The sequence below is a fragment of the Gossypium hirsutum genome, chromosome A07 (assembly GCF_007990345.1).
Source record: "Gossypium hirsutum isolate 1008001.06 chromosome A07, Gossypium_hirsutum_v2.1, whole genome shotgun sequence".
Taxonomy (NCBI): domain Eukaryota; kingdom Viridiplantae; phylum Streptophyta; class Magnoliopsida; order Malvales; family Malvaceae; genus Gossypium; species Gossypium hirsutum.
Genome location: NC_053430.1, coordinates 11,604,865 through 11,617,139, shown reverse-complemented (window position 1 = coordinate 11,617,139; position 12,275 = coordinate 11,604,865). Strand labels below are relative to the sequence as shown.

Below are 12,275 nucleotides of genomic sequence, written 5' to 3'. Positions count from 1 at the left end.
CATGCACATAACAATAGTAAATTCAATCAACCAGACCATGGATTCCAAAATATTAATACTATTAGAGACTCAATGGAGTGAAATAAATTTCTAAAAATAGTTCAGGGAATATCCAAGGACTAAACTACACTTAACATAAATTTTTAGACAAAATTGTAAAACATGGGATACATAGCCATGTGGCTGGGCCGTGTGAAAAGTTATAGGCCTGGTGAAAGGGTTACACAGCCATGTGGCCAGGCCATGTAATAGATTGTGGCTATGTGTAAAACGTTAAAATTATCCTACATGTGAGACATAACCGTGTAGAAAGGCTATGGTTGTGTCATTCACGAACTAGCCTAGTGTTTTAGAGGTACATGGCCGTGTGGGGGGTCATGTGGTCCATTTGCTTGTGTGAGAGATCATGTGCCCTATTCCTGGACACGATTTGCCCTGATTCACTTGTAAAAGAACACACACCTTTTGTCGGGAGACCAATTGATGTTCCTCACACCCGATTCTGATCCGATTCACCTAAATCAGGTCATTCAAATAGAATTTATACACGAGTCAATGATTTATTTCAAGATTATCGAAAGATTCGAAAAGAACCAAAAAAGATTAAGTAATTGAATTGAAAGATTAACGTGATTCAATGCTATTGCAAAATTTATGAGTTCTACTAATTGAAACAAATGTACTTACCAAACCTTGATGAAAAGAAACAAATGCTATCAATGGTGAAATCGACAATTGATAGGCAAAACGTTCATTTGGAAAGCAAAAATAATTTCAGAAAAGGAAATAAAATATGATGCAAAGAAGAGGATGGGAAAGAAAAAGGAGAAGAAATAAAGAAAATAAGGCAAAATCTGTTTTGAATGGAAAAAAATAAAAAAAGAAAAATCCTAGTTTAATTAGGAAAAAAGAGACTAAATACCTAGGGTTTGGAAAGTTTAGGGGCGGCATGGTAATTTACCCTTGCTGCCGAAAATGAAATTGCAATTTAAAGAAAGGGGTGGCTTGAACTTGGATGCACAAAGGGGAGACTAGTGTGCTAACCATTAGGCCTAAGACCTATTTTTTGCTTAGTTCTTACACCATACATCATATATTTTAGTGTGATTTTTATCTTAGTTTGCTAAAAATAAAAGGAAAAGAAAATGGGAGGAGTAGAGCTCGAACTTTGGATATCTAAGAAAACACTAATTACTTAACCACCAAGCCTAATTCATTAATTTTGGGGCATGACAGTAATACTAAATCCCAAACAAACCATCCATATGAAAAATGAAGTCCATGCCACAATTTGTTTAAAACAATGCAAAAATTGATAGAGTGTATAAAATAAGGTTTAAAATACTTTTTTTTCAAAACTATTGGTAGTGCTCTGAATGACGAGTCTGAGCCCTAACCTCATGAGTTATCTAGAAAAGAGGGAAACCAAGGGGTGAGCTATAAAGCTCAATATGGTCTTAACACAAATACAAATAAATATATAAACAACAATTATAACAGACAAGCTTGCAGAAAATAATGCATATCAGATGATCAATCTCACTATGATTTAGAAAGCATATAGTATACATGAATGGCAATGCAGATTTCCTACCTATCCATTTGCTACACACCACAATAGGAGTTCCTCAAAACTCATCCAGCTTTACCCACCATATCAGTAGGATTATAAGATCTTGCAAATGAACTGCCAGTATATCAATAGATTGTTGATAAATCGGTAATAAAACAATAATTTGATCGAGAAACCGATCCGACATTAAGTCCTTGCACTTCCTCCTTTAAAACCAAACCCCATGCAACAATATCATGCCATTAATAACTAGTGACAATATAATATACGGTGACAATATCAACATCTTATAAACATGAAAACAGTGACAATTTAACTTATATGTAGCAATAGTAGGGCACACACCCACAATATGTGCAATAACAATATGAAATCAACATCACGTCTACCCAACAAAAAAATTTCATAAATTAATAGTATAGTAATATCATACTTACAACACACGATTGAGTTTTCAACCAAACAGTACTCACAAATTTTCAGCAACTTAACAAAGGATGTAACCTTTTCAGATCTGTTGTTACTTGTCACAATTGAAACCGTTAGGATATTATACCAACACTAATAAATAAAAATCAACAAACATCACACAAAAATAAGCACTTATACACTCGGCCAAGCCCATACGCACATGACAAAATGCAGTTAAGACATGCCTTTACCTATGCGACATTTCACTATTCCTGCATACTCTTTCAGTTCAATTTCTGATTCGATTCTCATAGATCTGTTGTTTCAAATAGTAAATACACACAATCTCATAATATCATATTCGAAACCAAAGATTTTGAAAAAATCCAACAGAAATTGGTTAAACAAAATGGTAGACTATAAACTATAACCCCATTACGAATCTGAAATCAGAGTGTAACCACTATAATGGGTTTGTTTACCGACTTGTAGCAAATGAAAAGGGGTTAAACGATAAAATTCCCAACGTTAATGGTGATTCAAATGAACAAAGGTAATTCGACAAGAAGTGAAATCAATTATGTAAGAAGTGGCGGTGACAAAGGAAATAATCTTAACATTGAAGATACAATGAAGAAGAGAAAAAATACGATGGTTCAATGACGGTGGAAGATACGATGGCTATGAAGAAAAGATAAAGGGAAGACGACGCAATGGAGAGGGAAAATGAAAAATAAAAGGGGGGGCCAACCAAGAAAAAATACCCTTAAATACCTAGGGTTTTCTACTTTAAAAATTACGAAGGTATCGATACTCGTTAGAAAGGTGTCAATACTTACGTAAGTATTGATACAAATTTTTCTAGTATGACAGATCAAGTCCAAACAGAAGCCTACTTGGACACTCAAATAGAAATTAAAATAAATCCAATAATTTCATATTTAACCCAAAAATTTAACCTACATTTCGGGACGTGATGATTAGCCCCTTCCTGAGGCTCCATGTGCCCTTTTACTACAGGTTGTGTACTATTTGAGTTTAGTCATCCTATTTATGTTCCTCTTTTCTAGGTGTAGGTTGACCTTTCAAGGTAATAAGTAAGTGCAACATATGGATGTCAAGCATGTTGCCTTTGCCAAGAGTGCAATCCCTTAACATGTTCTCACTTTATCATGCACTCGTGAGACAGGTGTCCCAAGATCTTGGTTGGTGAGGTAATGTCTATGCTTTCAGTCTTAGGTTATAAGGGTTCGACGAGGTCTTAAGACAACCAACGAGCTCACCAAGTGCCATTAGTGGTCTCACGAGGTGTATGTATAATAACTTTAATTTGTCAAAATTTGATCCTCGTATTTTATAAAATCCGAGAAGTTAATCTAAGTAATATTGCGAAACATTTTCGTTTAATTGCTCACTTGAAAATCAATAATTCAAAAACCTATATGTAAACATTTTCGTTTAATTGCTATAAATTAACAAAAATCAACCATCCAAATTCATGTTTCTTATTAACAAATGGGTTAACTTTTCAATTTTTGTAAAGTATGTTGATCAAATTTTGGAAAATTAAAGTAGGACTAATTTCTATTCTTACTAAAAAAAATAAATAAAATAAAATAAAATAGGGTAAACTACACCCAAGGTTAATAAATTATTAGTAAGGTTACATTCTAGTCACTCAACTTCAAAAAATTACAAAATAGTTACTGAACTATTCAAAATTTTTCATTTAAGTCATTAGATTCTTAAGTCTTTTTCTTTTAAAGTTTAATCAGTGAACTTCAAGCGATGATTTGACAATTGATAAGGTGGAACGGTACCCATCGATGAGTAGAAGAACATAAACAAGCTAATTTGACAGTCGATGCCGAAGAACGAAAAAGAAAGCTATTTGTATTCTAGTTTGCAGATTGTGGCATGCAAAACAAAATTGTAGAGGAAGAGGGGAAGCTTATGCTTTTGATTGGTGCCAAAGGTGAGAATGGAGAAGGCCAAACAACGACGATTTTAATAGTCTAGTGACTTAAATGAAAATTTTTGAATAGTTTAATAATTATTTTATAACTTTTTGAAGCTGAATGACCAAAACATAAACTTATTAATAGTTCAATGAACTTGACTATAATTTACTCAATGAAATAAGGGTAAAAAGGGAAAACGAAATCTCTAGAAGGAAAAAAAGTAAATAAATGAAGTTGTAAAGCATAACATTGTTTGACTGATTACCAACCTAAATTTTCAAATGGTATACGTGGAACCCGAAACATTAAAAAAAATTCTGAGGTCTAAAAAAAAAACTCAAAATTATTATTAGATTAAATTAATTAAAACTTTTTTCCATCAAAAAATTATTAAATCTAAAATTAAATTCCAAGTGAAAAAAACAACAACAAATGTTTATTAGAAAGAAAAAGACCTTTTCAGCATTAAACTTCCACCAAACATGAACGTGCAAATGTTCTTTCTCAAGACACACACATATATATAAATAAACCGAAAATACATATATGACATTTTAATTCTGAAGTCTAAAAAAAATGTTGTTTTCATTAAAAGTATTTTGTAAAACTGAAAAAGTTTAAAATAATTATTTTTTTAATCTTATATAAATATACTTGAATTGAAACCCATCTAAATGCAAAAAATGTTCTTTTATTTCAATAATTTTCAAACATCAAACTTTTCACCCTCAAATCCATTTAAATATATGAATTTTTTATTTTGATTATGATCCTTTTATTATAGGAAAATTACGTACTAGACATGTTTTCATGTTTTTATCATTGAAATTAAATTTTTTTTATTTAGCAAACTTGCTTTTCAATTTTAAAAAATAAAAATAAAAATTAGTTTTTAAAAATGAAAATAAAAAATATTTTTAGAAACTAAATGGAGCCTCAAGACTTTATTTGGCTTTAGGAAATATATGTATTTTTTTTCATTTTCTTGAAAAATGGAAAATATTATAGAAAACATGGTTAAAAATTAAAAAAATGATTTTTAAAAAATGAAAAAAATATATAAATTATAAACTAATAAAAATTTTGTTTTCATTATCTTACTGAAAACACATTATAAAACTTAAAAAAAAAAAGAAAAGAAAGAAAGAGAGAGTTTAAAACGCGTTATTAAATCTATTATCTTGATTCGATTTTATATAAATACAAAAAAAAATTAAAATTTCCTCATATTATCATTATTGGAAATAAATTTTTGTTTCTATTTTACCAAATGCATTTTTTAATTATTAAATAATATAAACAATATATACTCAAACAACTATAATCGGAATTAACTATTACAAAGTATATTGTGCTAAAAATTGAAAGATATCAAAATCTAAATTCTGGGGCAAAGGAAAGGGGTAAGCAAGGCACTCGCCTCCCCTTAAATAGAAATTTTTTGCTTTTAATCTTTGAAGTTTTATAAAATTTTAAATAAATAAATGGTAAAATTCTAGTCAACCTTTTAAAAATGATAAAATTTTGATTTTATCCTCTTAAAAACTACAAAGATTTATATCAATTTAGTGATGAAATTACAATTTAACTTTCATAAAACATATAGCTCAATCTCACCCTCCTCCGGAGAAAAATTTCGGACTTACCTAAATTGTAAACTTACATATAATTCACACAAAGTGAAAACTGGAACTAGAAAACTTATAACCTCTGCCTTACATGTAAGCTACTACGTCAGATTGAATAATACACATATTTGTACATAGGCAACGTTGAAATGTTTTGGAATTATATAGTTGGAATGGTAGCTGCAATCAATACTTTTTAAAACAGAGCCGTCACTACTTACTTTCTTTTACGAGGAACTTTTCTGCGGATAAGAAACCATGCACGTCGCCATTGTTATTAAGGCTTTTCTATCTCCCAATGAGATTCTAAGCTATAAATAAACGGAGTTTGGCCAACACATGATATTATAGAAAAAGTGACATTTTATAAACACACCTAGCTAGCAAGCTAGTTATAACAGCTTCTATATGGAGGGCTCATCTTTAAGAGTTAGAAAAGGTGCATGGACTGAAGAAGAAGACCTCCTTCTTAAGAAATGTATTGAGAAATATGGTGAAGGGAAATGGCATCAAGTGCCTGCTAGAGCTGGTAAACACACACATACACACAATGGGTATTTTTTTTTTTACATATTGTAATTCTCGTGATGATGAGCCAAAAAAAAAAGGGGTTAAAAGACTTAAAGTGCAGGCTTGAATCGTTGCCGGAAAAGCTGTAGACTACGGTGGCTAAATTATTTGAAGCCTAATATCAAGAGAGGACATTTTGCTGCTGATGAAGTTGACCTCATTATTCGCCTCCATAACCTCCTAGGTAATAGGTAAGTCAATATTCTAATTCCAATTATTCAACCATTCTTACAGTTATTCATGTCATTACGTTAAAATATCAGCTCAAATATAACGCGGAAGGTATTTGAAATAATATATTAAACAATAAATATATATCAACCGTATTTATTGTTTAGATTTAATGTGTTAAAAAAAATTAATCTCTTGAATTTTAATGGTATGTTACTTTTTATCTTCTAACATATCAATTCCAATTATCTATATAAAAATTTATAATTTAATCCCAATGTTTTTGAAAGGTTAAAATATATTCTAAGTTTATAAATTTTTCGTACATTTAAAATATAGTCCCCTTACTTTCATTTTAAGGACTTTAGTGTCCCTGTTTATAAAAAAAATGCAAGTCAAATATATCAACTGAGCATTTTTTTAATTTCAAAATATTATAATAGCAAATTTGATAGAAAATTTTTAAAGTGGAGTTAACAATTAGATTTGAATTTTAAAATTTAAAAAATATAGAGACTAAAATTCTAAAAATAAACCTAAAGAGATTAAATTCTAAATTTACAAAGACTAGACTACTTAAAGCATATTTTAATTGTTTGTAAATTGCTCTTAGTTAAATCCAAACTAACATTAAAAATATAAACGATAATTTAGCAACATTTGATGTAGTTAATTATATAAATTATTTTTAAAAAAGTTTAAATTTTTATTTATAAATGAGAAAGTTACCATATTACGTATAATTTCATGAATTAAATTTAATATTTTATAAATAATCCAAAGATGGTAAAGTAATAATATTGTTACCTCGTATCACAAGCCCTACTTAACTTCTCAAGTCTCTTAAATCCATTCCAACCCGCGACTTTTAAAGTAAATTATTTCAATGATGTAGCTGAAAAAAAAAGAAGAAACATTTTAGAATTGAATTAAATTATGAATTTTTAAATTAAAATATAATATAATTATATTCATTTATGATTATACAATTTTTAAAATAATTTAACTATCAAAATATTCCTCTCGATAATAATATTAATATCAATTAAATTAATACTTAATCCAATTCAAAATAACATTTATTTTAAATCTAATCAAATTCAACAAGTGTCCAGTACTAATTCTAAATATAATGATATGGTTGAATTGCACCTTTACAGAAAGTGCATGCAAAGAAAGAGGAAAAATAAAACACTTCACTTGTAACAAAGTTCCTTGTGTAATAATAAAGCTATAAATCACTATATAGTTAAGCTAAAATTAATAGTCATGTGTCTTAGTTGATAGCACAATTAAAATTTTTTTTAGTTAGAAATGTAGAATATATATATTAAAAAAAACTCAATTCATGAGATTGAGCTAAAATTTTATTTTATTTCTCTATAAATGAAGTTCCTATTCTAATAACCATAATTTCACCTTCCGAATGACATACAAAATTCCTATGTTTCAAATACTAAAAAAAAAACATTCCACGTTTACATTTAAGCTATTTAAACTAAGGCTTAACATTGATAATAGTAGAAAGTTCAAATTATGAGAATTTAAGCTATAGGATTAAATCTTTAAATATAGTATAAAGGATGAAATCATAATTTGACCTAAATTAATCATATAACTTTATTAATATATTATATTTTATCAGATAATTGTCTTTTATCATTTTCTCCAATAAGTTCAATTGATATCAATTTACTTGTGATACTAATTCAATTTTAGCTTTAATATTAGACATAATAATAAATTTAGCACTCAATATTTACATCTTTTGTTAATTTATTTTTTTAGTTAAATTTGATCATTAACCTTTCAAAAAGAGTCAAAACACTCTTTTAATGAAAATGCTGACTAAAAAAATTATTTTTTTAACGATGTTGATATGACAACCTATATGGCAGTTTATGTGTATTTCATGCTGATATGATTCTATATATTTTATATGTCACATCAATAAATAATTTAAAAAATTATAAAAATACTCAAAAATAAAAAAAAATTTAAATTTTAAAAATTATAAAAAGTTCATAAATTTTTTTAAAAATGAAGTATTTGTGGATTGCCATGTTGGCTGTCTTGTCTAAAAAATTAATTTTTTAATTAGTATTTTCATTAAAAAAAATAACGTTTTGACTCTTTTTGAAATATTAATGGTTAAATTTGACTTTTTATTAAAGATTAAGAGTCAAATTTAACTAAAAATAATAATAATGACAAATTTTAGCTAAAAAAGATAATAATGGTCAAATTGATAAACAATATAAATATTGAAGGTTAAATTTAACTCTAAATATTGTGTGAATTAACTCTATCAAAACTCATTATGTTTATGTGGATAATAAAATGATAAATTAACTAATGATTTTTTGAAAAATAATAATTATTAATAAGATAATTGAAATATATAGTTTCGATAAAATCTATATACTTATATATTAAAAGAAGGTCCTTCAGACGCGTGGCACACACCCACTAGCTTTTTACTTTTCATTTTATGGAAAATGATTAATTTTTAAATTTGATCCTTATAATGCTTAAATCCGTCCTTTAATTTCTAGCTTGGTCTCTATATTTTTATAATTGTATTAATTTGGACCTTCCTCCTTAAAACACGTGGCACACACCCACCAACTCCTTTTCTTTTTCTTTTTCATTTTATAAAAAATTGTTATTTTTTAATTTTGGTCTTTGTAATATGCTTAAATTTGAGATTTAATCCTTACATTTTAATTTTTAACATAATTTGGTATCTATATTTTTATAATTTTACTAATTAGTTCAAATAGTTAATATCATTAGCTTTTGAATTAAAATATTACTCGGTTATATATAATTTGAAAGCGGATTTTTAAATCCATAAAGTTGAGAGATCAAATTCTTGAAAGTAAAAGTTGGAAGATTATATTCCAAATGTACGAAATGTAGAGACTTAGAGTCATGGTTATTTGAATCAATTGGGGTACTAGTCTAGAGAGAGGCATCAAACCGGTTGACAAACAAATTGTTATAGGCTAGGAGAACTAAGCTAAAAAATTGATTGATCCCTTTTTTTAAAGAAAATATTTCTATTTTTATGTTTTAAATGATTCATTTAATCGAACCATACAAAACAATAGTCTGATCAATCCGACCACCGTTTTGGTTCTAAAAACTTTGCTTAGAGTATATTTAATTTTCAAACTTTTATTCTATAATTCGATACAAGCAAATAACTAACCTAGGGCAAAACGTGAGTGAACCATACTAACACATTATAAAAGTAGGGGAGCAATTATCTAAATAAAATATTATTTTTACTTCTCTTAAAAAATAAATTTAAAAATATAAAAGTAAGTTTTGAGCCAACAATTAATTTGAATTTTAGATACAAAAAGGTAACATAAGTAGTGTGTAAAGAGTGTTTTTTTTTAATCATTACAATAGTAGAAAGAGGATGACAAAGTTTGAACTTATATAAATTATATGTTAAATAAGAACTTTAACCACTACAAGCAATTTTTAGTAAAGATTTTAAAATTTTTTTTGAGCATATGTTTTGTAAAGGTAAATTACATTAAGCCACTCAACTATGTTTCTTTTTTTCTTTTTTGGTTACCCAATTATCTTGAATTTTTAGTGTTTTCACTTTTATGTTCGCCAGCTAGTGACCAAAAAAGACAAAATTGATTAGTTGAGTGATCATTTTGTAACTTTTCATAGTTGGGTAACTAAAAAAGAAATTTACTAATAGTTAGGTGACGAAAAAATCATAGTTGTGCGACCTCTACTATAATTTACCTTTTTTTTAATACAAGAAGTTAATATTTTTATTTTAATTTATGTAAATTTTAATTTATTTTTTGAAATGTTAGTACTTGATTGAATTGAATATTACTTTTAACAATTGCAGATGGTCACTGATTGCTGGTAGACTACCTGGAAGAACAGCAAATGATGTGAAAAACTATTGGAACACCCACTTGCTTAAAAAAAATATAGATACTTCCAGTAAAACTTCGAACCCGAAATCTCATAAACTAAAACCCAATACTAAGGTTATCAAGCCTCGGCCTCAGATCTTATCAAAGCGTAGTTTTCTTGTAAATTTAGATGAATACAACAATAACAACAATAACAATAACAACGACCGTGTAGAAACAAGCAACAATGTGGTATTGGCTGATTGCAGTGACAACCACGATGGATACTGTTTCCTTGACCATGATGAGATGATGTGGTGGGAAAATATGATGATGAATGAAAAGGAGGTTGATGGCCATCAGCTACAATGTTCAGCCAATGATATTGATCAAAGTGTGTTGGACCAAATTATGAATGAAGACAATTATGGCAATACTATGGATGAGCTTTTTCTTGATGAGGAACTGTGGAATGTGTTTAACCCATAGCCATAAATATTATGTATGTATGTGTGTATATATATGGTTGTTCATTGTTTTTGATGTGATAAGTAGTAAGTGACAATAAAAATAATTTGTATTAGATATATTAGTAATAGAATTTTTAAATATGTTGACTACCAACTTCATAAAGTTTTAGTGTTTATTACTTAAAATGTTTTATGTGTGCAATGTGAAATATGTGTTTATACATGAGTTAATGTGTTTGTTGAGTTGTAATTGGATTAATTTATTGTCAATTATAAAATTCGAGATAGACATAAAAATTTAGTTACGTAATTTGAAAACTTTTCACATCTATATAGTCTGGAATAATATATTATAAATTAATTTGTATAAGACATGATTTAAGTCCAACTCTCGAAGTTTCATTCTCACTCATATACCAATAAAATATGACAAATTGCATTTTGGAAAACTATTATTTTATAAAAATAAAAAATATAATTTAAGCATTTTAATATCAAATTTTTAACCTTGACCTCTCCATAATTTTATAATTTTATCTAATCCCCCAAATAAAATTTCTAGTTTCACCTTGCTTTCTGAGCTTTTTTCTTCCACCAGCTTTGTCAGTTTTAGACAACAACAGGATGAAAGTAAGAGGCTTGGAGCACTTTAGCCTCTCCCCCATCTTGTCATTTTCTTTTACTTTGTGTTCCATTTTATGACATAATAATATGCTAGTCTTAGTGTGCTTGACGTTGGGAACATCCTTGGCCACCTCTTTTAGGTACTATGATATTTCACAAGAATAGTTTACTAACACATGAACTTTACTAAGAAAATACTTATTAATCTTTCCTTACTTTGAATGAATACTCTGTTGATGCTTATATACATGAATAAGAGTAACTGCTCCTAACCAACTGCATACCAGACTTAAGCAACTGACTAATAACAAATTAACAACTTTATACTAGCAGTCTCTATACTCTAACATTCACCCAGCTTCCTCAATGGGTAGGACCCGAAGTAACTTTCGAAAGCGAGCAAAAGAGGAGATAGACAGAGGTTTAGTAAGTATATCTGCAACCTGGTCGCAGGCTGGCACTTCACCGACAATGAGGGATCCATTAGCCACCTTTTCACAGGCAAAAAACAAGTCAAGTTTGACATATTTGAATTTGGAGTGTCAAACAGGATTAGCTGCAATAGCTATTGCACTGGAGTTATCAATCAAACTGCAGGTGGATCAGCAGAACTGATTCGTAATTCCATTAACAGAGAAACTAACCAAGCAATATCACTTGAAGCCGTAGCTAAACTTAGATAGTCAGCTTCTACCGTGGATCGAGAAACAACTTGTTGTTTCTTAGAACACCACGAGACAGGTGTATGACCAAAGTAGACACAGTAGCCCATAGTAGAACGACGATCATCAAAATCAAGACCCCAGTTAGCATCAGCATAACCAACCGAAGATAGCCTATCGGAGCATCTAAAAACTAGCCCATACGTAATAGTACCACGTAAATACCTCAGGATACGTTGTAATGCTATCAGATGAACTGTAGTAGGTGCATGTATGAATTGACAGACACGATTTACAACATAAGCAATA

General features: G+C 28.7%; 1 protein-coding gene across 2 annotated transcripts; it reads left to right on the top strand.

Moving 5' to 3' along the window:
• Window positions 1-5,926: 5,926 nt before the first annotated feature.
• On the top strand, window positions 5,927-10,903 carry LOC107936796 (transcription factor MYB90-like). Of its 2 annotated transcripts, none has more exons than XM_041116521.1 (3): window positions 5,927-6,127; window positions 6,205-6,334; window positions 10,201-10,903. In XM_041116521.1, the coding sequence occupies exons 1-3, from the start codon at window positions 6,064-6,066 to the stop codon at window positions 10,697-10,699; spliced, it is 693 nt and encodes a 230-aa protein (XP_040972455.1). In that variant the 5' UTR covers window positions 5,927-6,063; the 3' UTR covers window positions 10,700-10,903.
• Window positions 10,904-12,275: the final 1,372 nt, after the last annotated feature.